This window comes from Atractosteus spatula, chromosome 19, assembly GCF_055471065.1.
Source record: "Atractosteus spatula isolate fAtrSpa1 chromosome 19, fAtrSpa1.hap1, whole genome shotgun sequence".
NCBI lineage: Eukaryota > Metazoa > Chordata > Actinopteri > Semionotiformes > Lepisosteidae > Atractosteus > Atractosteus spatula.
In genome coordinates this window covers 9,742,764-9,770,598 of record NC_142724.1, presented here as the reverse complement: position 1 = coordinate 9,770,598, position 27,835 = coordinate 9,742,764, and the positions used below count along the sequence as shown (strand labels likewise).

The 27,835-nt window shown below is 42.3% G+C and overlaps 1 protein-coding gene across 1 annotated transcript; it reads right to left on the bottom strand.

Annotated features, from left to right (window-relative positions):
- On the bottom strand, positions 1-27,794 carry znfx1 (zinc finger, NFX1-type containing 1). Its single transcript, XM_088937613.1, has 15 exons — positions 27,382-27,794; positions 21,941-22,084; positions 19,973-21,288; positions 19,161-19,447; positions 18,145-18,389; positions 16,746-16,877; positions 15,497-15,645; positions 13,908-14,051; positions 13,267-13,381; positions 12,872-13,101; positions 12,148-12,287; positions 10,752-11,052; positions 8,678-8,788; positions 7,691-7,786; positions 1-6,783 (listed from the first exon to the last, which is right to left on the bottom strand). The coding sequence occupies exons 2-15, from the start codon at positions 22,002-22,004 to the stop codon at positions 4,321-4,323; spliced, it is 5,793 nt and encodes a 1,930-aa protein (XP_088793739.1). The 5' UTR covers positions 22,005-22,084; positions 27,382-27,794; the 3' UTR covers positions 1-4,320.
- Positions 27,795-27,835: the final 41 nt, after the last annotated feature.

Genomic DNA, 27,835 nt, shown 5'->3' with positions numbered 1-27,835 from the left:
GTGTCTTCCAAACAGTAATTTTATTATATTAGAATTGATTTTGTAAACACCTGTATGAACACAAATACATACAGTAGAAGGGTGGACCTCCACCTACACTTTTCAGAAAACATAGATTTGATATTTCTTCTTACAGTGGCATACTAAGGAAAGAGGCAAGCATTTCACATAGTCCTGCATACTTCATGTGAGCCATTCCAAAACCATTATATTTACATGTTATTCGAACACATCAAGGTTCTTATAAAATGCTCTCCAGCTCTTATTTCATGTTCTATATGCCTCCCATCCCATTTCATTTATTACCTGAAATAATATAAGATAGTAAATGATTAGTGGTAATCAGGGTCTAAAAACCTCTTGGAAAAAGTATCATTGTGTTTACATATATCAATACATACTTCCCCTTGCTAAGGTGCTTTCTTTAAATAGAGTATGTCAAATTGCTTTGTTAAAAACCTTTGAAATTAAGCAATATGTAAGGGATTACCTATAAGAAGGCAAAGAGATTATCTCATCTAATATCTCATTTTTTACCTCACTTCAATCAATTGGATATCACAATGTTTTTGGAAAGGGACATGTTAAAACAAAATAAGAATCACCATTCCTATTCATCCTCATTGCCAAGAATCACCACCAAAAATCAATTTCAGTATCAGTATTTTATTCTGACAATTAGAATCGTAAACATGTAGGAAAGGTTGCCAGTTATCCGTGTGCCTGCTATACAGGAGCAATCAGACATTCATCCCATGCAGAAAAAGAGAGAAGATAAATACGATTGTGTGGGAGAACAAGGAACAGAGCAGGAGAATAAGGGGAAAAGGTCACTAAGGAAGATAAAAACAATGAAATGTGAGAAAGAAGATATAAGAGGACGTACAAAGAGAGGAAAATCTGGATATTAATTTCTGGGGAATCTATAAATAAATGGCAAGATGTAAAACTAAATGAGTAGAACACTGAGAGGTGGAGGAAAGTGTAAACCCAGTATTAGGATAATTTTAGCTTCTCCTGTCTTCTGGAGTAGGCGTTTTTGAACGCCTGTGAAAAGATCCAGACAGAAAAAATGAGCCTGTCTGCGCCCTTTCAAGGGGATTCAAAGACTACACTTGTAGCAGGCTATAATCACTACAGAGAAAACAAAAATTGTTAAAGAGCTAAATTCCTGTCCACTGGTACAACTGTCACATCTCTAGTCCTTCTTATTTGATCTAGTCATACACCATTAAAAGTTAACTTAAAGGTACTACTTCAATGATAGCCTATAACTTGCTACAACAGTGTTAATACAGAATGTGTGAAGAAGCCTTCTGAAAAGAGTTTTCAAATGGCTTTTTAAAAATTGCAACGGCAATATTCTTCTTTATTGCAAACCCAATGATTATGTAATTGTCCATCACACAACAATATGCGCTTCAGTCATCTTTACAGTTCATGAATTAAAAGGCACTGGTTCCTTGATATAAAAATCAAACTAGCTGTATGGTGAAGATCAAATATATGAATAGATACGTTCATAGAGTTGAAAATTCTAATTCTAAGTGTTTTAAACTCTCTCTGGGAGTTCACTCTCTTAATGAATTTCAGAACTTTAGAGAGATGCTTTTCAAATCATTTCTCTTCTCATTGCCTGTGACTGACTGTGGTACAAAACTATTCCAGCAATTTTAGATTTCCTTAATCTTAACATGTCTTCTCTGTGGTGTACTAAACTTGTCTGGAGTGGTGCCAATCCATTACTATAGTACAGGCTTTAAATGGCTGTATGATAATATATTCTGGCATCGTAACACATAATGCAAGCATAGTAAAACGTAAGAGAGAACAAAAGGTATAGCATATAAGATAAGATCACTTTATTAGCCATATTTTTGCATTAGGAATTCATCTTTTCGCGTATCCCAGCTTGCTCTCCATGAGACACAGACACACAGACAGGGAGAGAAGCTTGGGGTCAGAGCGCAGGGTCAGCCATTGTATGGAGCAGTTGGGGTTAACGGCCTTGCTCAGGGGCCCAACGGAGTAGGATTCCTCTGCCGGCTGCGGGATTTGAACCGGCAACCTTCCGGCCACAGCCACAGATCCTTAGCCACAGTGCCAGCGCTCCGCCCAAATAGAAGTAAAAAAATAGAACTGTACTCTAAAAGTCTGAAATCACCATTGGGATTTAACCTGCTGACCGTTTCCATAAACCTACTGACAACAAATCAGGCATTTCTGACTTGTGTGCCAGTGGAACAGCTCCCCTGGACATTTCCCCTAGTTTGCAAACATTTGATTTTTCTTTTTTAGAAACAATCTGTTCATAGAAGCAAAATATATAATTCTCAAGGACGAATACAACAAGCAACATAAAATATGAATAAGTGCAAGTCCAAAGCTGATGACTACAGCTTTCTGTTTATATAACTGTTCCATGATCTGTGGGCATGTGGCTTGTTATGTGTAGATGCCATAAAAGAAGAAGAACCAGCCTGATAGCAAGAATTTACTTTTATGACAGCTATAAGTTTCACCTCTTAACTTCAGCAGACAGAGGGCAATGGCTGACAAATACTGGCTACACAGTTTGGAAGACAAAGAGAGGAAACAGCTCCCTGATTGTGGAAACAGGTGTATTATGCCCATGATTTTCACTGACTGGCCTCGGAAAATTCACTGGACTATCAATGACAGTGCATCTATAGTGTCACCTCAGCATGAGAAAAAAGATACAGACAGCCAGCAGAACAATCTGTGACACAAAGGAAACTAACTTTAGTGCAAAAGCAACTGTTTAATTGCTCAATCATTGCACTACAGATGCATGTGGAGGTTATTTATTTTGTGGAAGAATTCAACTAGGAAGTGCAAAGATTGCAACTACAAAAAAACAAAAGAGGCTGTATTGGGGAAACCTGCAGCACCAAGACTCCAGATGTGAACATCTGTTTTCCCATTGGACCTACTTGTGGGACACTATTTCCATACCCCTATATAAAGGTCCAGAATGATTACGAACAGGAGATCACTAAAGAAAAGTAATTTCTTTTTAATTTTTCATTAGCCATTCCAGTGCTAAACATAAGCTGAATATTTTTTTTAATTTTATTTATATTTATTTATGAAATGTATGTTCTTAGTTGATAGTCTTATGCGATAAAAAATGGAGACTCCTGGCCTAATTTTAAGGCTGTCTAGCTTCATTTGCATATTGCCACCGTGCTGTGCTTACTGTGAGGATGTAGGTTTAATCTCAGCAAGGGAACAATAAAACTCCAGACTTAACTGCATGGAATTGAGACATGGTCATCACCAGAAACATGCAGAAATACATTCCAGCTTTAAAGAAAACTCAGAATTCACTTAAAATAATCATGTTAAAATTTTAAAAGTTAAGAATAATACAACCTAAGCAGTAGACCTTTAACACTTTTTTTTCTGTGCACAGTTATTAATGTCTTCCACTATAAAGTTAAAAATGATAATCCAGCAACCCAGCTGAGAGCAACTTCTCTCTGCTCTCTCTACAGCTTTATCCTGTATCTGAGAGTTTAAACCAGTGCTGCACAGGACCACATTCATGGTGGCCTGGGCCTTTAAAATACTAACTGCTCAAGTCACGAGAGGGAGAAAAGGGCTCAACAGCCCCTCCTGCACAAATTCTAATCCACTCACAAGGCTAAAGCCCCATGGGTAAAATTAAACCGGTAGTCTATAAGGATCAGCTGAGGTCAACACAGGCATTTCAAATGGCCACCTGAGTTTTCTCAGTCTACTGAGGATGAATCTACTGATGTGAACTAGGTGAAGTGCAAAGAAGAAAAAGTGCAGGACCACAAAGTCAGAGATAAATGAAAATCTGAAATTGGGTATAAACGTGCATGGCGGCAGATGCAGCCATGTGGTCACAGATATTATTGGTGTTTATCACTTACACAACTGGATCAGTGTCTCATGTGAGGTACAGAAAAAAAGGAACAGCCCTTCTGCCATTCATGTGGAAAGGCGCGCAAGGATCAGTGCCTTCTGATATAACTAAGAAAATACAGAGAGGATTTAAAAGAAGTTAAAAGATGGATAGTTGACTGCAATATATACGCTTAAAATGAAGACCCCTTCAAAGATTGACCTAGCTTGAAATGACACAGAGCCTTATCATTCTATGTATTAATTAATTTGCTTAACTGAAAAAGACATTTCACATTTATTGCAAATCCTAACCTCTTGATAATTCAGATACCTTGTTATATTGTGACCTTTAAAGGCCGGTGCTGTGAGAAGAGCCTGAGAAAAAAATCGATCCTCACACCTGACACCTGTCCACCCGACAGATCACAGCCTGAGTCTCTGGAAGTCATGGTCCAGCACATTGGCAGCATTAGACCAAGCGGCGTGCTGAGCCCCATCCATCTCGGATGCCACATCATTGCCACTGGCTAAGCTGTGGTTGGCACCACCGATGGTGGCATCACACTCGGGGCATATCCTGCTAACCATTGCCCCCCCGCAGTCTCCAATGGCATAGACATGACCATTAGGGCACTTGTACCAGTGTCCCTTGGGAAGTCCCATGGCCTTGACAATCATAACTCGCTCTCCATCAGAGATACCCAGCCCACTGCGTGGCAGCTGGGCATCCAGATCTTTCATGGCCTGCTGTGCTTTCTGCTCATCTTCCTGAGTGAATGGCGCGGTGCCCTCCAGAAGCTGTCGAAGGGACAGCACTTGGGCATGAACCGTGGCACTCAGCACATTCCTGCCTGCATGCTGGCAGCGCAAGTTCAGCTCTGCCAGATAGGTAAGCCTCTGGATCTCAGCCTGAAGGTCAGATGCCTGCTGCTCAGAGAATGTCAAGTTCGGGTGCTCCAGCCACTCCAGACATTCACCCACCCGCTTGAAGAATCGATCCATATCGTCACCAGACATTTTCTTCTCTGCTTTGCACAGCTGACCAATGCGATCATAGAAGGCAATCTTGTTCTCCAGTATTCCCAAGTCCCTTAATGTAAGGCTCGTCTCCTCCAGCTGTTCCTGGAGCAGTCGATACTCCACATGGAGATAGAGCTGTAGGGCCACCTTGTCTTTGAGGAGCCTCACCAGAGCCTTCTGCTTCTTCTCGATGGCGAGTGGAGAGCCATGAACCTGGGCTTTCACCTTCTCGATCTCGGCCAGGCTGCGGTTGACAGCAGTGCCGTAGCGCAGGCTCCTGCGGATGGGTGTGCGACACCTGGGGCACTCTTTTAGTTTGATGGACACATGCTCGTTGTCTTCCCCTGGCCCTTCATCCATGTTCATGTAGTGGTCCATGGCGGCGGACTCCACCAGATGACCACAGTCTTCCAGCTGGACAAAGTAAGCTAAGGGGTCATCCTCATTGCCAAAGAAGATCTCTGTCACTTCATTATGGTGGCAAACGCGGCACTTGTCCGGGCAGGGTTCCCCGCACAGTCCGATACAGGGGTGCCCACAGGAGAGGGCCTTGTTGCAAGGCTCATTGCAGGGTGGGCGATCACAGGGCTCATGACAGAGTTTGCTGCAGCGCAGGTGCTGGCAGGACCAGGAACAGGGTTCCACGCAAGGTGCACAGGGCAGGCCACATTTCTTCTTGCAGGCACTATGCACACAGCGGTTCTGGCAAGGCAGCCGACAGGGGGGGCATTCTTGGGTGCAGGGCTCCCTGCACTCATGAGAACAGATGAGTGGGCGCCGACAGGCCTGACGACAAGCCTCGTGGAAGCGGCCCTGGTAGCAACGACCGCAGGTGCCCGGGCAAGGGTGGCCACACTTCAGTTTCTCACTGCACTTGACCCTACATGCAGGGTGCCTCTGCCCCTGCCCTCCCTCTTGCTTGCTGAAGTAGCAGGCATCTTCCTGCTCATGGCCGCACTGTAGTTTTATAGTCACCATCACCAGGCAACGGGATGTGCAGGTCTCCCCACAGACGGAGTCACAGGGGTGACCACACCTCAGTATCTTAGTACATGGAACCTGGCAGATAAAATCCAGTGGGTCCTGGTAGCAGGGCACCTTTTGCTTGTGCCCACAGTACGGGATCTCCTTTTCCACAAGGACCTGGCACTCCTGGCATTGCTGGAAGCACAGCCCTGGGCAGTGGTGGCCCTGCTCACAAAGCACCTTCTGGCATTGCTTCAGGCACTTGAACTTCTTGTGATCCGCGTCATACGGGTGGCACGCACGGGTACAGACGTGGCCGCAATCCAGGCGGAACTCGCAGGGCCGGCTGCAGCCCCCCTCGGGCGCCTGCTGGAAGTCCTGGGCACAGGAGACCATAACGCGAGTGTCGGGATGATTCTGGCAGCACAGGATCAGTGAGCGGCCAATCTGCCCCCTCTCCCGCAAGGTGTGAAGGATGTTGCTCCACAGTTGAACTTTCCCAAACATGCCCATGTTTCCGATGCAATAGAGGCCCTTCTTGGCACGGGACAGGGCCACACAAACCCGATTGGCGATCTGAAGGAAACCCACTCGCCCCTCTGGGTTGCTCCGGACCAGAGAGAGCAAGACAATGTCGTTTTCCTCCCCCTGATACTTGTCTACCACATGGACCTTCACCCCAGCGAACTGGCTGGCCGGCAACAGCTTGCGCAGGCAGTGCAGCTGCCCGGTGTAGGTGGTGAGAATGGTGATCTGAGAGGGCTGGTAGTCCTGGCACATGAGGTAGCGGCACAAGGCGACGAGGAACCGGGCCTCGTGCGGGTTCTGGTGACTGCGGCCATCCTGGATCTCCTGCTCTGGGAACTCGTGCTCCACAAAAAAGAGGTTGGAGAGCAATCCCTGGCACAGAGACAGACAAGTTTTGAGGTCAGGGTGACCGAGCTTCACATGTTAAACCACCTAACAAGAGGTTCTTCCGGCAACTCTTCACACACCGATTAAATTTTAAATAATAAGAAGAATACATTAAAACTGAATTGCCAGTTCCTTACAATCTTATTTTTTATTTGTAAGTAGAAAACAGTATTTGAACCATAAATGTTATTTTTTGTAATTCAGCCATTAGTAATAATTGTTCTGGACAACTGAATGACTCACGACTCAGCATCTCAGACACAGTGATTTTTAACTGGGATTAATGATAAGCAAGGGATATTTAAACAGCAAATTTAATTTGAAGACATTCATGCATTCTTAAGAGAGGATTTCCTCCTCAAGCTGAACAAACTACAATTAGTATTTTTTGTTATAAACAATCACCTATTTTCTGCCTCTATGAAAAGTTCTAAAGCAGTGTGTGACAGGCTGGATGTGACTGTATTGATGCGATTAGTTTCAGGTATTTTTTTTTATTTGGATTTGAAATAGTGCAAAGTGCCATAGCAGTTAGCACTGCTGACTCATTGCTCCTGAGTCCTGGGTTTAATGTCCACCTCAGGAACATACAGTGCTGAATTTCCATGTTCTACCGCGTTCTTCATGGACTTTCTCCAGGTTCTCCAGTTTCTTCACAAAGACGTGTAGGCTAGGTTAATTATCTTGCTTGTGTGTGTGTCCTGTGATCTGCTACCTGGTGGTTTACTGTTACCCTTACCAGGAATAAGTGTCTTTATGATAATAGATGAATCAGAACATAATCACCTACTATCAGTTCTGGAAACGGTATACTAAAAGTGACAAACAAGTGGACAAGTAATGCATGCCCATCTCTGCAGCCCACAATCCCTTTTGGAACTTGTAAACTGACCTTGATGTTGTCATATTCCAGTACACTGGGATGGTTCTCCAGCTCCGAGTAAATGTGGGGAGTCAGAAGTCGAGCGATTTCTGGCCTCATGCGGTGCTGATTGAGTGAAAGAGAGAAACAGTTAGGGTAAATAAGGATCAGGATAAGAAAGATCATGCAGATTGACATAAACAGAAGCATTCTTTCTGAGCTAATTGCCTTGTAAAAACATCCACAAGGCCCAGTCAATTAAGGCCTTGAATTTTTGTGAGCTAGAGAGGTCACAGAGAGAAAACATTTCTTATTTTTTGGTTTAAAAAGTTTGCAAATGAAAGTGGCCAAATGGAAGAAATATTACAGAATCTAATAGTTTATAAAAGTATTGAAAAAGACTGCTGTGAGAATTGTGACATACCTAAAATACCTTGGTTTCCATTTCCACACATTCACAAAAAAATTACTTTTCCAAGCATTTAAAGTGAAGACTGCTGAGATCTAGAAACTCACAAATACTCCCTCACAATGTTACAAAACTCACAAATGTTAGAAAAAAAAACACTTTTTGACCTGAGGAAAATCCATCCTGTTCTAAAGAATTGGATACATAATTCAAGTTTTCAACTAAATGAAAAATAAACCAAGCATAACCCAAGGTAAAATGACATGAGACTACATGGAAACCTCTGTGGTGCCTGTAAAAGAGGGAGAAGGTTGGATGACTCTGCCTGAAGTTCCTTGTTCTCTCCCCTAAGCCAACACATGATTCAGTGCTGTGAAAAATTAATTTCAAACTGGGTCGATATAACCCAATATCACCCTCTTCCCTCATTTTCATTTTCAAATATTTCACTAAAGGTTAAGACATAAAATATGATTTTGTTTTCTTTTGTAATAGGTTGCTTATTTGCAGCACAGTCCTTTTCAGAATAGTTTCATCATGACGCTAGCTGGCCAGATCTTTTGCTGGCGTCTCTGGCCCTGAACAATGTGGGTCCGAGTGACACTGACCTGGTAGTTGAGTCTGACGTAAGGGAAGTCCAGCTTGACCAGCCTCTCAAACAGGGACACCTCCAGGTTGAAATTCTTCGCCAGCTCGTACACTGTGGCACTGGGGCGCAGCTGTGGGCACGAATGGCAAAGGTTAAATGTAACTGCAGCTGAGACTCAGAAAAGCTTTCCTGTGACCTCAGCATGCTAAATGTACATGGTGTCACGCCCTGTACACCTAGAAGGCGCTGCTCTTCTGTCCTGTTCCTAGTTCCCTGTGATTATTCATGTCTTTCCGGTGTGTCTTGTGTAGCCTATTTACTTCCTGTGTCTGCTCTGCTCCAGGCTCAGCAGGGAGGGTACGGATATCCTGAGACCCACCTAGTACCAGGTCGCCCCACGTCCGTGGCCTGAGGGCACAGGTTTCTATACCGACATTGTCTGACCCCCTGAGCCTGGGCTAACCTCCGTGTTGCCCCCTTTTACCGCAGCGCATAGGGTCTCTACTGCTCTCCTGGCCATTCCACGGCTTGCCCTTCCGACATCCGTGACACATGATATTTCAGCAAAGGTTTTTAATTTACATTTATTTATCTTGCTTTTGTTTATAGGTTACTTTCCAATTCCATTTAACTTAATTACTTTTACAGTCTTTTACTATTGTACAGTACCCTGGTTTACCAGTGCTATGGTTTATTATTGCATATGCTGATAAATTGACTACTTACAGTCTATTATTGTTACAAGCTATAATGGTATCAGCACTGCAGTAAATCGCAGTAAAAGCAACAGGGAGCCCATTGAATGCAGCATCAGACAATGAAACATGAAGGTGAATAATTACATTATAAACTTTAATGGCTTCAACATTATTTGCACAGAAATCTATATGTAATAATATCAATCCATAAACCATAGTTCTTTTCACACCGAGGTACAGATTTGGCAATAGGGAGTGTTACTACTGCACAGCACAGCAAGTGTAAGCCATTGATGTCTTCCCTTGATCCACAGTTTCAGCTGTATTTACCTGTCTGTGCTCTCTGATCAATAGAGATGCTCTGTGAGGGGATCTGTGCTTTATGGTCCTGGTGACAATAGGAAGAATTTTGTACCAGCTCTGGGCACCCTCAAGGTAACTCACAGCAATAAATAAGCGTTAATGAGGCTTACAGCTCATCTGCACTGTTATTCAATACTGCCTGAGCCCAGGGAACACTTTACAATTTTCTTTACAAGAGGTTAAATACAGGTCTCTTCTCCCTCAGCTCTGGTTGTTAGCACAAACCTGTTTCTCTGTTACTTTTAGAATCTCTCAGCTCTAGTGACTAATCTACAATTACTGTATTACCTATCTTCCTCCCTCAATGTCTCTAAGCTCTAACAATTTGGTGCATCTCTCTGCTTCTCTCCCCTGGTGCCTGAACTGTGTCCAAACCCTACATCCACCTGTTATTCCAGCAGATAAAACACATAAAAATCACTTTTTATCACTGAAATATGTTAAGTTTGAGTCTCATTTGTTTGTATGTTCAGATTTCAGTTTAAGAAATCTGGGCACTCAATGTCATATCAATTGAGAAAAATACACATTTTATATTTACAAATTATCAGATTCTCTGAGATATGGTAGGACCCAGGACATCTTCATGTTTGTAAACTGTTTTTTAACTGCTTTTTTAAGAAACCCCAGAAACTAGAAAATTGAGATGGAAGCAATGATATTCACCTTAGCCATGAGACCTTTAAAGGTCAAAAGCCAGGTTGATAAAAAAAACAGTGAAATATAATTTCTAATATTTCAAGTCCTGTTTCCTGACACAAGTTAATTTGTTCCTCTAGAATGTGTTTAAAAGCGTACTTTAGCTGGACAAATACAGATTAAGTGAGGAAGCCACTTTTAAAGGCACTATTTAAAATGTTTTTTATTATTACCGTTGTTATAATTATGAATCTGAAACTATTGAAATGACCTCTATTAACAAGGGAGCAGTGGATTAGGCCAACACACTGGGGAACTTTGCCTAATATATGATTAGTAGCCTGAAGCTAGCCCTGCAGCTTTGGAACAGGACCGGGCTCTACGGGGCCTCACCTGCTGGTGGTCTCCGATGAGGATGAGATGCTGGCAGGCCTGGCTGAGCGTGGTGATGGTGTGGGCCTCCAGCACTTCGGCTGCCTCCTCCACAATCACCAGGCGGGGGCGCACCTCCTGCAGGGTCCGGCGATACTTGGCGGCTCCGGTGGTGGTCATGCCGATGACCCGGGCCTCCTTCAGGATGCATAGGTCCTCCCGCAGCCGGATCTCCGCCAGCCTTTCGGCCGCGTCCTGGTAAACCTGCTCGGACTGCAGGGCCCGCGCCCGCATGTCCGTCTGGTAGCGGCTCAGCCAGAGCCTGGGGCACAGAGACGAGAGAGGAACAGCGGGCAGTGCCGTCAATGTCCTTGTAGGCCTTGGGCACTTTTGGTTCGAGGCCTCTTGGGTAGATACATTTTTATGGGTATATCAATTTCTATGGGTAGATGGATGATCAATATGATCTTGGATATTTTATTTTTTTCCGGACAGCCCATCCTCGCTATGCATGTATGTCTTTTCAAGAAGAGATCTTTGTTACAGTCTTTTTTCTTCATTCAAATAAAAAAAGGTCAAGATTTTTTTCAAGGGCCCTTTAGTTGTCATGGGCCTTGGGCACAGTACCTACTGTGCCAACTGGATAATATGCAGCACATTCGTCTCTCTTTGAGGAAGCACTGCTTTGTCCTAATGCAGAGCAGTGGCTGTCTGAACTGCCTTAGCCATGGAGTTCAAGCTGTATTTAATTTGCTACCAAGTGAATGGGTATAGTTCTCCGTCAATGTTACATGCACTATACAAACGTCTGTACAACATTGTGACTACAATGCATTTTCTGGAACTCAATAATGTGCATCATTTAAGTTACAATTTTCTTCCTCATAAGACATTTTTCTTGCCATTCATTTCAACTGTACAGACATGTTGATGTACCCTGCTGTAATGTCTTGGCTGAAAGACTAGTTAGTATAGTAACCCCTGTCACCATCCTAGGATGGACTCAGTTTAAGAAGTTCTGGTCCAGAGGGAGGTGTCTGACTGAACTGACGATACCACCCTAACTTCTCTTAAAGCAACAGTCTAGCCCTCACTGTACATTATAGATTGAACATTAATCATCGCTAACAACTCTACTGCTGTTAAGTGTATTTTAATTTGAGTGGTGTACTGAATTTAATTTTTGCACTCTGAATTAGGAGGCAGAGGTGTACCTTGCAGGACCAAGAGAAATGTAATACCTGTCTGGGTCGAGGAGCTATTTTGTTGGTATCTGACCCTCCGTAGTGCCACACTAGCACAGATCACTATTTGGAAGAATTCTGCTTTGAGATGTGCAACTGACTGTTCAGCAGTTCCACGTGTGTGTTGTTGGCCCTACATTGTGCCCATGTGGTGAGACTGTCTGCACTCCTACCTGTACAGCCTCCAGCGGTCCTTCAGGTTTAGCCTCCAGATATCCCACACTGCCATCTCCTCTTGCTCACTCATGGCCGAGCTTTTCGACAGTTCCCAGCGCACACGCTGCTTCATTTTTTTCTTCTGCTCACGTGTTATCTGCACACACACAAACTCACACAGTCAGGCACACATAATCTGGAGCTGTAAAACCTCACCAACTCCCTCTTTTCTGCTGCTCCCTTTCTCCCTCTAGTAGGCTGGACAATTATGCTAAATAAGACAATAATAGTTACTGCAAAAAAAAAATACATTGCTACACCACTATAGTCCATCCATTTTCTAATCTCTTTATCCAGTACACCAGTACAGGCTGGCAGGACTACTGTAGTATAAAATAAGAGATATCTGAGCAGACCCAGAGAGACACCGTTCTCCTGTTGCATTACCTACACATACCTCAGGCTACAAAACCTCCCTGTCTGACTGAATAGATTGTTCAACATGCAAAATACCAAAGGTTTAAAAGTGGTCTGGCATCAGCACAATATATGATTTTGGTAGTGTTTTTTTCTACCAAAATAAAAAAACTTTACATGATCTTTATTCCAATTCAAAACAATGTTTGACAACATTCAATGACAATAATGTAATCTGTACTGAAATCTTATAATAAAAAAACACCCAACCATATGCTATAGCTTCTTTGGGCAATTGGCAAGTGTTCTGCCTGGGGTCAATACCTGCCAGCCCTCCTGGCTCTGTGTTGGCCCTCTTTCCTCATTCTTGTCCAGGTTCAGGGCCAGCAGCATGCCCGCCAGCTCTTTGATTGCGAAGTCTGCTTTCTTCTTTTTCTGTGCATGACCACGGAGCTCCCCCTCCTCGATTATGCGCTCTGCCTGAATCAGCTCGGCTTCCTCCTCCACCTCTATCAGCTCTTCCTCTTCCTGCCCAGGCTCCTCCTCTGCCTCCTCTGAGAGAGGGCAAAGACGACACAGAGGCTGCCATGCTGTGCTTCAAATGAGCTCCTTCCTGAAAAGCAGTGCCCTACTCTGACCATAGCCACAGTAGTTAATCCCCCACCCATCTTGCAGTCAGGTTACCCATCATTTATCAGAGCTGAGGGCTGGTTCCTTACCAGCATTGTCAGCACCTGCCTCTCCTCCAGTCTGCTGGAATTCCGAGGACCCCAGGCCGAGCCACTCCAGGATTAAAGACTGCTTCTTTCCATAGCGCTGGAACCCATCCCACAGCTGCACACAGAAGCAGACACAGAAGAAATCAGTAAGTTGACACATCTAAAGAGCTGCTTAGACAGATGCCCAGAACATTATTATTCAAGAGTATGAAACTCCAGACTTTTGACATACCCAGTAAAGTGTGCAGTTCCAACAAATACCCCAATGCAGAAATTTGCATGGCCAAAGTACAAGGGTCAATAAAAAGGGGGATGAAAATCAAAATCAAATCCCAACCAGAACCAAAAACCGAACCAAACCATAGGAACTTAAAATAATTAAATAGAAGTCAATCTGAAACAGTTTGTGTGCTAGGATTTATATGGCTTAAAAATCGTACCTACAAGAACTATATTCTTAACAGACAATTGTAATTAAGTTTGAGTGTTTTCACTCATGCAAGCCTTTTTGGTGATGATCAGAAACACGCTGCAGAGGGGCACAGACACTTGTACATACACATAGGGCACACAACAGCACGCCGACAGACCATGCCAACATGTTTGCCACAAGTATGCTCGCCCTAGCGCAGTCTGCTCACTGGTTGCTGGTTGAGGCTGTTCCAATGTCTTTCGGAGATGAACCTCTCCAGGAACTGCTCGTGCATGATGCCTTTGAGAGTGCACTCCAGCTGTCCCGCCTCCTGTCGAATCCGCTGTTCTGCCTGTGCCAGCTCCTTCGTAATCTGGGAGAGGAAGGGGAAAAGAGGTAGACGGACAGGTCACTGTCTCTCAGCCATTTATGTTGCATCAAATAGCCCTTTCCCGAGGAAGAAACGGTGGTGTAGAATACTTTACTAAAGCACAGTGCTTCTCCACAGCTCCAACCGGTCCAGAATTCTGCAGCTCGCCCTGTTCTTTTTCTCTTCCTTGCTTTTCTCATGCTGCTGAAGTATAGTACTTCAGTTCTTCCAAAGGCCCCTTGTCAAGGCACTCATCCAATTCAAAATCCTTGATCTTACTTCTGTCTTCGGTTTCTTATCTCTCCCTTCACTTCCTCTCAACCACCTCTCCTTTCTCCCACTTCCAGATTCCATGCATTCTCCATCTTCGCCCCTCAATGGTGAAATGAACTACCCTCATTGTTCCAGACTGCTCAATAACTGACCACCTTTCTGCACCCTCAGACAGCACCTGTGCATAGTAGTGGGTAAGTCTTTGCATTAATGACTGACAGGCTATATTAGTGGGGACCAGTAGTGCTGGGGGTAAATTCCTGTGATGGTCTGATGTCCCATCCAGGGGGGAGTCATGTGCTCTCTAGTCTTGTTTCTCAGATTTGTAATTTCCAGACTGTTACATGTTCTATTTTAATAATGCTAATCTGCAATTCAAAAAGTTCTGATCCTAATACAAAAGGAGGCGGCCACATACAGCCTATATCTTGAGTACATTGTTTTGTAACATTGACTTTTTTTCCTTGAATATTTATAATGTGACAATCTTAGAATTTTATATAATTGTATTTACATCACACTTTGAAGTAACAACATAAACAACACACAGTTTTACATTTGTGAACAACAACTGAGTCTTGCCCAACAAGGTCTGATCTTGATGTGTCTGTTTGTAGGCAGAGAACGGGTCACATGAGGCCATTTGTTTTTGAAGTATGTAGGCTTCAGGCAGTGTGCAAACCTGGACACCAGAAACACTTTTTTTCACAGCCATTACCAACAGCATAAGGCAAAATGTCAATGTTATACCTTGTGTGTTGCATACCTCACTTTGAAGTTAGGAAACATTAAGAACTAAAAAAGATTAAGTGGCACCTAAACACATTCACATATTAATTGCTCCATATGTCTGCCTTTGAATATCTTTACTGCAAAAGCTCTTGATCCCAACTTTTATGGCAATTAAACTGCTTCTTGAGGACAGATTATCAGAACTGCCATTGTGATATATGAAAGAAAGTTCAGTACAGTAGGTGAGTACTAAAGAGGATCAATCAATATGAAATGAGTCCATCAGGGAATACTGTAACACAGTCTGACGTTTCCTATGCAGAATACACTCTTTGTGAGATGCCTTTTATTTAGTCTACCCACTTTTAAAATCAGACGCCATTACTGGTGGATGCCAATTGTGACACACTGTGTATGGTAGAGCCAACCTCCACGGTGCTCACCTCGAAATATGCCCGGCGGAGGTGTGAGGGTAGGTTCCTGCGGAAATTGGAGCCCCCTCTCAGCTCCCTGAGGGTGAAACGTTTTAGGATGTCGCTGTTGCTTCGGCCGCCCACCCTTACAATCCCTGAATCCAGGAAACCATGGATTCCTGCAGAAAGCAGAGAGGGGAGTCTGAGGTGCTACAATTAATTTCATTCACCTGACACCCTTACATTAACATGGGCTACAATGAGGAAAAGTACTTTTCTATTTTCATCCTATTAATCTGAGCTGCAGAAGTGTCAGTCACAAGATACAAAGGTTAGATAGAAGAGGGAACAAAAGATACAATTAGCCCAGTGAAGCCCAACTGCAGATGTCCAGGGAAATGGGTATAGAGTATAGACAACAGTCAACTGGCATGAAGCAGGAAAAACAGTAGTTTCTACTCGTGCTGTCTGCACACCTGAGCTTCAAGGGTGCCATGGAGATAGTGAGAGAGAGTGCAATGAGGATTGGGGGTGACTGTTTCCATCAAAGACAGAACTGAAAGAGAAAGGAGCTGGAATACCAGAAAGAGATAGACAATGACAGCCAGATATGGAGGAGAGGAGACACAGGGGAGAGACTGAAGACAGGACGTGTGAAGGACCAGAGTGCCAAACGAGGAAGATGTGGGCCTTGTATATGAGCATAAGAGCAGGGAAGAGAAGCACTAGAAGTGTGAGGAGCAGAGGAATCACTTGGGAGAAGTGACCTGATCATCCCAGAAAGGACAAGAGAAAGCAGGGGAAAAGGAGATGATCAGCTACCATAAAATGTTTCAAGCAAAATGATGAGAAGCAATAGACTGGTAATGAACAATGAGAGCTTGGTAAATAAATTAAGATTTTATTTTCTGGGTTGCGCTTAGAATGACACAGTTGCCAGGAATTGTATGTTTTAACAAACATTCATCAGACAGGAAATGTTTCAAAAACAGAGTAAGCCTAATAGAATATGATTATGATATTTTAAATTACTAACAAAAAATATTTTTAAGTTACCCTGTCAGCGTGTTATCAACAGTGAAGGCCTGAGAGTGTTTTGAACGTGGGTGACAATGATGTCCTGCACAAGTCATGTTTAAGCTCTCCCTTTTCCTTCATAGGCCACTCCATCCTATTTAAACTAAGCTCCAGAACCACATGGTTTACACAATAAGCACTGCTTACACCCCTATTCCCTGAATTCCCTAAGTTTCCACTCCTGAAGAACAGCAGCTCTTACCTTCCAAGAACTGGTCGAGCGCATGGTTGGTGTAGCAGACCACCAGGATGGGAGGGGTCTCCAGGTCACGCTGCCACACCTGGGTGTTATTCAGCAGAGCACGAGCGATCTTCAGACCCACATAGGTTTTCCCTGTAAGTGATCGAGACACACTAATCACTAAAACTTCCAGTATTATTATTCATGACTGACTTGGTGATATGGCTAATAATTTCACCCATGACAGCTTTGTTACTAGGGAGAATGCAGAGCGAGCTCTGGCTCAAAATTAAAACAATTAAACAGCAGAACTGTTCACTTTTTTTCACAGTGTCAGTGTCAGAGGACCATGGTGGCTAAGCTATGAGGTACAGATGTGTTTTGTTTCCTAGATTTCCCAACACCAAGTTTTGTGTTATATCTCATTAGTCCTGGAAACAGCTGCTCATGTTCCTCTGAACTGTAGCCTTCCTATTGTACTTGAACTCCAGTATATATGGGAAACAGGTCCTGTATTGTTTCCTCTGCCACTAAAGCTCTCAGTTAAAGTAACTGATCAAATTATTGCCTCAGCTGGATAGATGTAACAAACCCTTCCAAAGCCCTTTGCAGCTAATGATTTAAAAGGCTCACTTGATCCACTTTACAACAAAAAACTGCACAGTCTTAAAAGAGGGTTAAATCCATCCACATAAAAACAGAGAACAGAGTGAAAATCAAGAAGGCGCATGGCACTGCACAGCATTATGAAGCACTATGAGCTTTTCCATTTTAAAAGTGCTGCAGGCTCCAGTACAAACTGTGGAGAAAAAAAAAACTTGAGAAGACAAAAATCAATTCAATGTTATTTCAACTACATGTATCCATCTCCTTATAACCATGTATATGCCAATAAAAACACATCTTGGCAAAATTTGCAGTTTAAATAAAAACAAGTACTTTTTTTTATCTTGAGGGTTTTGGAACTATTCGATATGTGCTTTGATCAGTGCAAAATGTAATATGTTAACAGTCTTCCAGAGCTTGGTACTGGCTAAGACAGCAGCCTGCTGCCCTTACAAAACCTGAATACTCTGCAATGTGTCTCTTATTTGTTTCCATTAAATCAATCTGGGATCTTTGTTCTGAACACTATGGCACTAAAGTAGTACCCAAATAATTTCCTAAAGGCAGCATTTAGGAAAAGCATCTCCAGACTCGGTTTGTGTTCCCGTCACTTTGTCATGCACAAGCCACTTGGTTTCTCTGTCCATTTACCATACTTTACAACCAGTGTTGCAGTGTGAAACATTTACTATGTTAAATACTCTGGTACGGTATTATTGTAGACACGTGATATAATGCCACAAACTGCAGTTTAAATGGAAATAAGAAAGTAAAGCAAAGCTTATTTGAAAACCGTCCTACTGGCATTGCTTACCAGTGCCTGGAGGACCCTGTATGATTGCCAGCTCCTTGGTGAGAGCCAGTTTGAGTGCCCTCATCTGTGATTCATCAAGCCCCAGCTGCTCCATGCTGGGCCAGGCAAGGGGATCCAAAGCATCGAAGGGCATCAGAGGAGCCTTTGCACTTTCCTTGGGTACTGCAATGGCTGACAGGTCATAGTTCCCTCCCATAGGCAAGTAGGCAGGTGGAGACACGTCAGACTGGCACTCGACAATGTACCTAGATGAGGATACGAGCAGTCTGGTAAGTACAAGTACAAGTACAGTCTCAGTCTTGTTAAACAATCCAGAATGGCTTACTATAGGGAAACTAGCCAGTGCTGCCTCATCTGGGACACGTGATGGAAAAAGATGGGGCTGAGCCTTATCAGGATTGATACACTCTTTGAGAATCCTAATGCAACCATAAATGCTGGACTCCAGTGATTATCCCTGGCATTGCTAAAGACACCAACTTGTCCAGTTTTCTAGGTTTGTTCCACTTGACTAGATTCATATATATTTTAATAATTACACTTTTTCATTTGTTTCCAACTCTTAAAATTTTAGAAATAACCACTAGACATATTAGGAGTCACAATTGCCCTTACATTGGCATATTATGTCAATAGGTAATAAGTTAATAGGTGACCGGGTCAACAATACACCAAAGCAGGCTGGGATGCCACCTTTAACATTTAAAAATTCAGCCCTTCAACCATGCAATCATATTTTGTTCAGACTATATTATTCAGTTGCACCCAAACAACCAGCCAGGAAAGCAAAATATCATCCATGTGGTAAACCTTAAAGATGGGTGCTTTTTAATTTCACATGTTGCACTGTGCCTTAATAAGCAAAAGCAGCTGGTATTACTGAACCAGCTTTACTGGGTTTTGCACTGGATAACCCAGCCCTGGTTAAAGATGAAGAGTATCTGTATCTGCAGATTTAAATGCAGTAATTAAGTCACCAGTTGAACAGAAGGCTAGAACGAAGCAACCTGACAAACCTCTGGAAAGGCATGTCATCTCCGGTCATTTCCTGCAGCCCCTCCAGGACATGACGATAGGCCTCAAAGTAGGCAGTGGTTTCCACCATGAGGAAAGAGTGGGAGGCCTGCACCCCTGCCAGTGCCGCCCGGCTCTCCCTGACAAAGCTCAGCTGCACCTGGCCCTTGCACAGCTCGGCAGGGTCCCGATCTGACACCGTGGCAAAGAGGAAGGTGTCGAAATTGTCACGGGACATGCAAACCAGTGACCCATACAGCAGCCTCTTGGAGTTCTGCCACCGGACAAACTGAAGGGGGAGAATTAAAAAGAATTCATGACTGACGAATGATGGTTCTACACTTTTGCAGAACAATTGCTGGTCTCCTTTAATCTGGCCATTGTCAACTGGAGGGTGTTAAAATGTCCCCAAGGTACAGGAGTATGCTGTGTAATGGCTAACCCTCCGTATGTGCCTTTTAATAATCGTACTGACCAAATGGTTAACTGCCTCTTTAGCAGAAGGTAAAGTGTCTGACTTCCAAGTTTGTATAATCAAATTAAAAGCCCATTTAGACTAATTCTAGTCCTACTCCTTATATAGAACACTACAATGATATCCTGGTCTACAGGGAATGCTATTTGCTCTGGCTGTTTTGTCTGCATTGATAAGAGTGCTGAATTTCAAAAGAACAAATAATGGTAAATTCTGCATTTTTCCTTTGTCATTCCAAACGAGACAGCTGTATGTGATGTGTGCTTGCCAAGTGACCAAAATGGAAAGCCCTCTCCATGACACTGACTCCTTAAACCCCAGGTGCTGAACCTGACTCACCTTCAGTGGATGTGGGTCGAACTGCACTTTGTAGGCAGTGCCTGTTGGGGTGCACAAGGGAACAAGCAGCCGGGTGTCAAAGTAGACTCGGATGTCATCAAAGCGCTTCTTCTTTAAGGGTGCCTGAGCCAGGGTGTGTTCTTGGTAACTCTGAAGGAGTTCCCGGATGCCCTCGCGCAGGGGGCGGACAAAGTCTTCTCGCAGGAGACGGAAGTGCGTGTCCAGGTACAGGTGGAGATTAGGATATCTCTGGGAGGTGACGTTGGGACGCAAGAAGGGCTTCTCTTCCTGGTGGATCTCATCAGGATCAGGGTAGATGGTCATAGTACGGTAGTCCCCCTCCCCAGGTGGGGCGTCCTCGTCAGGAGTCAGGAAGGTGTAATTGTCAGAGCGTAGGGTACCGTCCCTAGCCTTCTCCTGAAGGTGAGCAGTAAGTCCTTGAATTTTATCCAGGTTCTGCTCTGTCTGGTCAGGAACATCCACCCCAGAAGCCCGTAGGCCATTGACTGTTGGCTTGAGAAGGGCCACCAACATAGATGCCACCTGGACAGAACTGGCCGGGAAGATACTGACCACGTCTGACAGGAGACTGACAATATTGTCTAAGTGCTTTGGGTATTGTGCCCGTCGAGCAGGGATGTGATCAGACATCATGCCAACAACATAGTGGGGCAGGACAGTCCGTAGAAAGCCTGAGTCCTTTACAGCCCCAGCTAAGTGCTGGACAATCCTGCGATCAGTTCGTGAGCCAATGGCTTTGCTCAGGACCTGGACCAGAAGCTGCACCATGTTGTGGCCCATTTCTGGCTCCTCCAGCAGAGCCCGCAGCCCTGCACTGGACGACAGAGTTATAGCCACCTCCGAGGCCTCCTTTCCAGACAGTTCTTCCAGGGTCTTGTACCCTAGCTTGCGGACCTCTTTGTCAGCTTCCAGTCCCCCTTGATCCCTCCCTCCTCTCCCTCTCCCACCCCCTCTTCCTCTTCCTCGCCCCCTACCCTCACCTCCCTCTCCCCTACCCTCATCTGCACCCCTGTCCTCTCCTCTTCCTCTGTACCCATTCCTGTTCTCTCTCCCTCTACCTCTATCTCCTACCCTTTCCCCTCTTCCTCTCGCTGCCTCCCCATCCCTGTCCGCTCGCCCTCTACCTACATCCCCCACCCTCTCCGCTCTTCCTCTCGCTCCAAGTCCGTCCCTGTCTACTCGCCCTCTCCAACCATCTCTCTCCCTCCCATCATCCTGTTGGTTCCACCTTCTCTCTCCCCCAACTCTTCCTCTTCCTCCAGGGGCCTGGTTGGGCACCCGGTGGTCACCAGCACCTGGACACAGACACAGTGGAAACAGGGGGCTGATGAGTGGAAGCAAAAAACCCTTGCAAGTATGGCAAACAGATATAATGAAATAAAAATCGTTCAAATATATTTGAGAAGCATTTCATTATTATCTTTTCATAAAAGTATTGAATTGCAACTAAGAAACAATGGTCAACTTAACAATGATGTAGCTCTTAATTTAAATGTGGAATTATTTCTGTTTAATGGCTTCTTTAAAATCCCTTTCTGTCTCATAGTACCCCAAGGATTATGAAACCATAAGGTCATCCCAGAATTGTTTGGCCATGCATCATTTTTTTTCCTCCAGAGAGGATGCCCACAGCACAAAGTGACAGAAATACAATACTAGACAGAGGGCTTGACACTTCCTACACTGACCTCCACTGATTACACAGCAGGCTCACAGGCACTCTAGCTGGCTTCAGACCTACCTAACTTGCAAGAGCGTTCATCCAATTGTGCCAATGTCCCTGGATAATCCTGCCACTACCAGCTAAAGATTTAGCACAGATTAAAATCGGTCATCTCCGACCTGCAGTGCTAAATCTCTGTTTCAGATCTAGATGATATACAGATCGAGCCATGTGGAAAAAAAAAAACAATTCTAGCATGAAGTGTTTTTTGAAACCACAATTACCTCTTCTGTGCTCCACATTGCCTCTTCCTCTCCCCCATCTCCTGTTAGGGTTGTCACCATTCATATTTTCTGACACCCCCTAAATTAGGCAGTAGGAAGATCAATTCAAAGACTGCTCCTAGGCGCTGATCAGCAAGGCAATTCCTGCAGAAACCGAGGGAGAGAAGAGAGATTATATTGTTCCAGACGAGGTTAAGAATATAGACAACAGACCGAGCAGGATAATCAATAAATTAATTAAACAATCATAACCCCGCAACTGTAAAGATTATGCTATGAATATATCTGAGCAGTTGGTATAATTACAGGTGCATGAGATCTTTGTTCTCTAGCAGAGATTTAGCATAAATAATAATTTGGTAATAAATCAGGCACACTGAATTAAACACATTTATTAATAATCACAATGACACGTACCAAACAACATACCACAGAAAATACAACATACATGTTACTCTATTTACAAACAAGGCATCTCGGAGATCTACATCCTTCCGACCAGAAAAACTCCAAACTGCTACCATGTATTCAAAATCCTATACAACACCTACACAGGCCAACAAGAGAAACATACCTGCCTTCTAAACTAGACAGAATATGACCTACAGTTAAATACCTCTACATATATATACAAATCTGGATGCTATGAAACCAATGGAAAACCAATCTCCCTATTTTAAAAATGCATCCACTAACCAGGAGATACCAAGGGATTCTATGTACAGGAAATCAGTTTAGTTAAAACAACCGAATGGCAAGCTCTTTTAAAAAGGCTCAAATACTTCACCCGAATCTGTTCTTAACAATTGCACCAGACAAAGACCTCCCTCCTCCAGTATCTCACTTTTCTTGCTTCTGTGTTCTTCCTTCCTCTCTCTGTCCATCCTCCCCTCTGTCTCCTGCCTCTTCTCTTTCCTTTCTCCCCTCTCGCTCTGTTGATGAGTCTTGTCTGAATGATTTACCAGAACTTAATTAACTAAGGTAAACCTTACTATTTCTTTGATCAATCGGTTACAGACGCCCTACAACTCACTGTTGCTTCCTTGCCCTGACGTTCCTGTGAACTGCAAATGCTGACATTAGCCAGGTGTTTGACCATTGTCTTTAAATAATAAACTTTATTTAATATAGCGCCTTTAAAGGTGGCTTCTCAAAGCACTTTATAGAATGAGAATAATTTGCAAGAATAATTTAAATCCTAATACACCTCAGACACCCACTTCCACAGCTGTAACAACACAAAAATATCAAATATATACAGTACCTCTGCATTAAACTAGCCTAAAATACTAGACAGAGGAAATGACACTTCCTGCACTGATCTACACTGATATCACAGCAGGCTTGCAGGCCTAACGATTTCATGCACAGGAGCGTGTTTTTAACTTGTAACTCTTTCTTGGGTCATATGATTAGAGATAACAAATAGTTGTCCTTTTCTAAATTATTTCATCAAACATCTCTTCGAGCAAAATAATTTTTAAATTACTCAAAACTTAAAAGCCTACTGTCTAAAACCTTTCCGTTAAGTGAATTAAAACAAGAACTGGATAATTACAGCAATAAACTATTGCAGACTAATATACAAGTGAAGGCTAGAACATTTTACAACCTTCTTAATGCAAGGTCAGACAAGTCTTTTGATAGGTGTGTCTTTTGATAGGTGTATAGCAGTCGACAGCTGATCTCTGTGTAGGGTCAGAGGACATAGACTGGGATACTGTGTGGCATAATGTTAGTTATCCATTTAGAGCTATACATAACAAACTGCTTCAGTACAAAATTTTAAATAAACTCTATTATACCCCAGAAAAATTGAAAAAGATGAAATGGCATAAAACAGGAATGTGTTCCAAATGTAACACACGTAAAGGATCATTATTGCACTTATTATGGTATTGTCAGCACATACAGTCATTCGTGACCTTCTCCACAATGGGAATGCTCTCGGGCACCTAAATATCTCAATTCCACTTACTCCCATTTCATGTATCCTTGGTGTTTTATCAAAGGTTAAAGTAGAGATTCAATATAAAATTACCTTTTTGAGTCTTTGTATTATTGTTAAAAAAATATATATTGCGAAAATGGGTGGACATTACAGGACCGTCGTACAAGAATGGATTAAAGAGGCTGTATCACAAGTTAAATTTGAAAAGATTTAATATAATTTACAGGGGAAACGTAATGAGTATAGGAATGCTTGGGGTCCATTAGAGAGATATTTGAATGGCACTGGTTGTTAGGAATATTAGTTCGAAGTTTTTTTTAATTTTTTTTTTGTGACTGTAATTTTTTGTTGTTGTTATTGTCTAATAAGAACAAAAATGAGAGAGTGAAAATAAAATACAAAAAAATTCAAAATAAAGAAGTCCTCCAAAGTTGGGGGGGTGGAGGTGGGTTAAAGAAAAAAAAAACTTCTAACTCTTTCTTTATAAAACATAAATCAATGTCAGTAATCACTTTAGGAGTCAGTATCAGATGAAGCCCAATCTATTAAAAACACCAATAAGACCTCTTTAGCACAGCAAATTATTTTTTTATTTTCTTATGACAAGTAGTGCTTCATGAAAGAAAGGTTTATGCAACCTTAAAGACATGTTTACCTTTAAATGTAATGATTTTTCAACACTGGGTACTGCTTAGTGTGAGAGAAAGCATTTCATAAACACATTCATTTCATGATTGTATCATTTTCAACGTTTCGTTTTGACTGTTTTTTTTTCTGTAACAGTTGTAGAAAGGCTAACACATAACTCAAAAATGCTAAAGTAAATAACCAAAATGGAATGCAGGATATGGAATGCAATAATCAGGATCAATAATCAGCCAATATATTGGCTGAAATGTATTGATATTATAGTAAGGAATAAATAAACCTGATTCTTTTTTTCCATGTACAAAAACCTTCCAATGTTTTCTTAAGGTAAACTTGATGGGTCACTGCATCAAGTTGGTAGAGTCTCTGACTACCCCATTTTACTGTAACATACTGTATTACATAGTTTACTAAACAACACATACTTGTTGGATAAACCAAGGGCAACATAATAATCTAAACATTCTATTAAGATTTAAGCCTATAAAATAATATGTTTATGTTTTACAAATAAGTTTTTAAAATATGTAGGTAAAGCTTATTTAGGATATGGAACAAACACAGTTTGACCTCATCTTGTTATACAGAAAATGGCATTCAAACTATCCAAGGGCAGGTACATTATTTAAAACGATTAAAAAGAATGGTCTTATTCTCTGCTAAAAGTTGAAGAGAGGTCCAACTGGGTAGTTTGTCAACTTTTCTTTTCAGCTTCTAGAGCACAGAGTGCAGACACAAATATAACACAAGACAAAAATGCACGTTTTGTTTCATTGCACTGAAATTGATACCACTGGTTGTTGACATGTGGCTTTTACTAACAGTATAATTGGGTCCAATATATTAAATTCACATTTATTTATTTTTTCCTCTGAAAGACGTAGCATTTTATGTGTGGTGATGATTTATCATTGACCTCTCTGCTAAATTGTGTCTTTTGCACTTCCAAACATTCATCTCCAAAAGTTCAGAAGATAAATATGTCATCAGAATAAATGGCAATTGACAGATTGCAGGTCTAATCTAGATAAACATGAGCTGCTGTAAAAATAGGCAACTTCAAGCTTAGCAAATTAAATAATATTTGAAATGCACCGATGTGTAATGATCAAATTTAAAATGAAATATGCAAATAATTATATTTAACAATCAAATGAAAACTTTATCATTTGGATTAAGTGTATTTAAACCCATGCCTCCCTGCCACATTAACATCTGCACTTTTTATCAGTGCTCCAGTTAAACCGGCTATAGGTAGTCTACAAACAAGCATCCTGAAATAGTTTTGTGGCATTTTACAGTATCAGTCGCTTGCTTTCAGCATGTTTCAGCAACGCAGGTGAAAACTTTGTGCTGTGGTTATTGTTTTATCAACAAATTTGTTTGGGGGGGGGGGGAAAGTCTAGTTAAGACGAGAAGAAGCAATACCAACATCTTTGATAGAAGTTGCATTCTGATCAAAATGAAAGTTTAACAAATCCAGCTGATCTGACAGATTCTTACAAGGCAGCATGGGAAAACTATCTGTTCAAGAGACCAACACCATTTGCAGCAAAGACAGAATTACAATATTTTCTGCTGTTTTCCATTTTTGTCCAATCACGCCCTCAGTTCTTTGAATCTTACACCCACTCTTGCACTGACTCATTAGCACACAGAATCTCCCCATGTGTGCACATCAGACAACAAACCATTCCCAGACATATAAAACAAAAGCATATGAACTGAGCTCAGCTACACAAAGGGAAACACAAGCAAATATACGCTTAAATAACTTCAGACCTCCAGTCCTTGAGAACTCAAAGACACAAGACAGGAACAAAACAGAATCTCACAATTTGTTTCACTTTCCATTTCTCAAGAACTGCTGTCAGTGTATCTGTTACAAGGAATTTCCAAGTAAGGAAACCCCCTCCTCTACATAAGCAGAATTACTGTGCCTCTTTGCCTCTTAAAAATTCATTTGATTATATTGTTACAAACTACGGGAAATCAAGAAAGAAAATAATTAAAATAAATAAACCTGTATTTGTACCTGAGCTATAGCAAACATTTGAGGTACATGAGTTCTTTCTTCTCTTTCACAGCTCAGCCAGAAGAGTAATAAAACCAGAGTGAAACTTGTCAAGCCAAATGTTTATCGGCATAACACAACTGCACAACACAATTACTTATTTAATTGCTGGTTCATGCTGGTACAATAGTTTCCTAGTTGCTAACATTATGTTCATTCTGTCACACGCGATGTTGACATAATTAAACATTTTTCCGCAGACGTATATCAATGCATTATAGCAAGATTCCCTTTTTATCATTTAGCAGAAATAACACGTACAATTGTTTCTGAATCAACGTCGGCGTCTATGGTCCCGGCTAATGTGTCTGTACTGTCAAGCTTGCTATGCAATGAGTGTTAAAAGCTACTCTGACGCGTACTGTACCCAATAGGGTGAAAGGATTCAAAGTGGAAAACATGAACATTAGAACACCATCAAATAACGTTATCGCTATGTCGCTGAAAACAATAACTAAACACATTATTTGAAGTACAGAAACGAACTGACTAACGCTTCTTAAGGGTGAACCGGTGCCCAGCCCGGTTATGCTTCCGCAATGCACTGCCAAGTACCATGCAAAAACAATGCATACTCATCTCAGAAGCTACATAGACCAGAACAAGTTTTTCCTGTTTCTCTCGATGCACAGAAACAACTACTAAAGTCTAACCCAGTACGGCTCGGCTCGGTCTCCACGTTGGAGTTAAAGCATTAACGGGATAAATTTGTTAGCTTTGACCCGAACACAGAAGTACATTCTGCCAAGACATTAATAAATAACATACCTGTTTAGAAAGATCTCGTGTCGAGTGAAAAAAACCAAAAAGTGTCTGAGAGTGTACTGTTCAGATCCCCCATCTAGGCTTCATTTTTCAATAGCCTAAATTTAAGTTTATATATTTAGCTGAACCTTACATCGGGCACTCCAGGTAGCAACAGTAAAACAAAGTAGCTTTAATGATTCCGTAAACAAAAAAAAAAAGTCTCCGACATTAGCCGGGTTATCATGTAGTGGGCTGGTTTCTTCTCTCCTTCTCCTTTTCTCGGATATCTCATATATTCATTCGAAGCTGTGGTGTTGATCTAAAACTCCTCGTTTCTGGCTGGGGATATAATTAGTTGTCTATCCGGGATATTCGTCTTCTGATGCTCCGTGCCTGTCCGGTTCAGTTTCGGTTTTCTTTTTTCGTAAATTGCGTAACAGCATCGTCTCACTCCCAACCACATGCTACTGTGACA

Coding starts and splice junctions, on each gene's coding strand:
- znfx1 (XM_088937613.1), bottom strand. CDS start 22,004: ATGAATGGTGACAACCCTAACAGGAGATGGGGGAGAGGAAGAGGCAAT. Junction 15,646..16,745: donor GCTCGACCAGTTCTTGGAAG/GTAAGAGCTGCT, acceptor TGCTTTCTGCAG/GAATCCATGGTTTCCTGGAT. Junction 8,789..10,751: donor TCATCGGAGACCACCAGCAG/GTGAGGCCCCGT, acceptor TCGTGCCCACAG/CTGCGCCCCAGTGCCACAGT.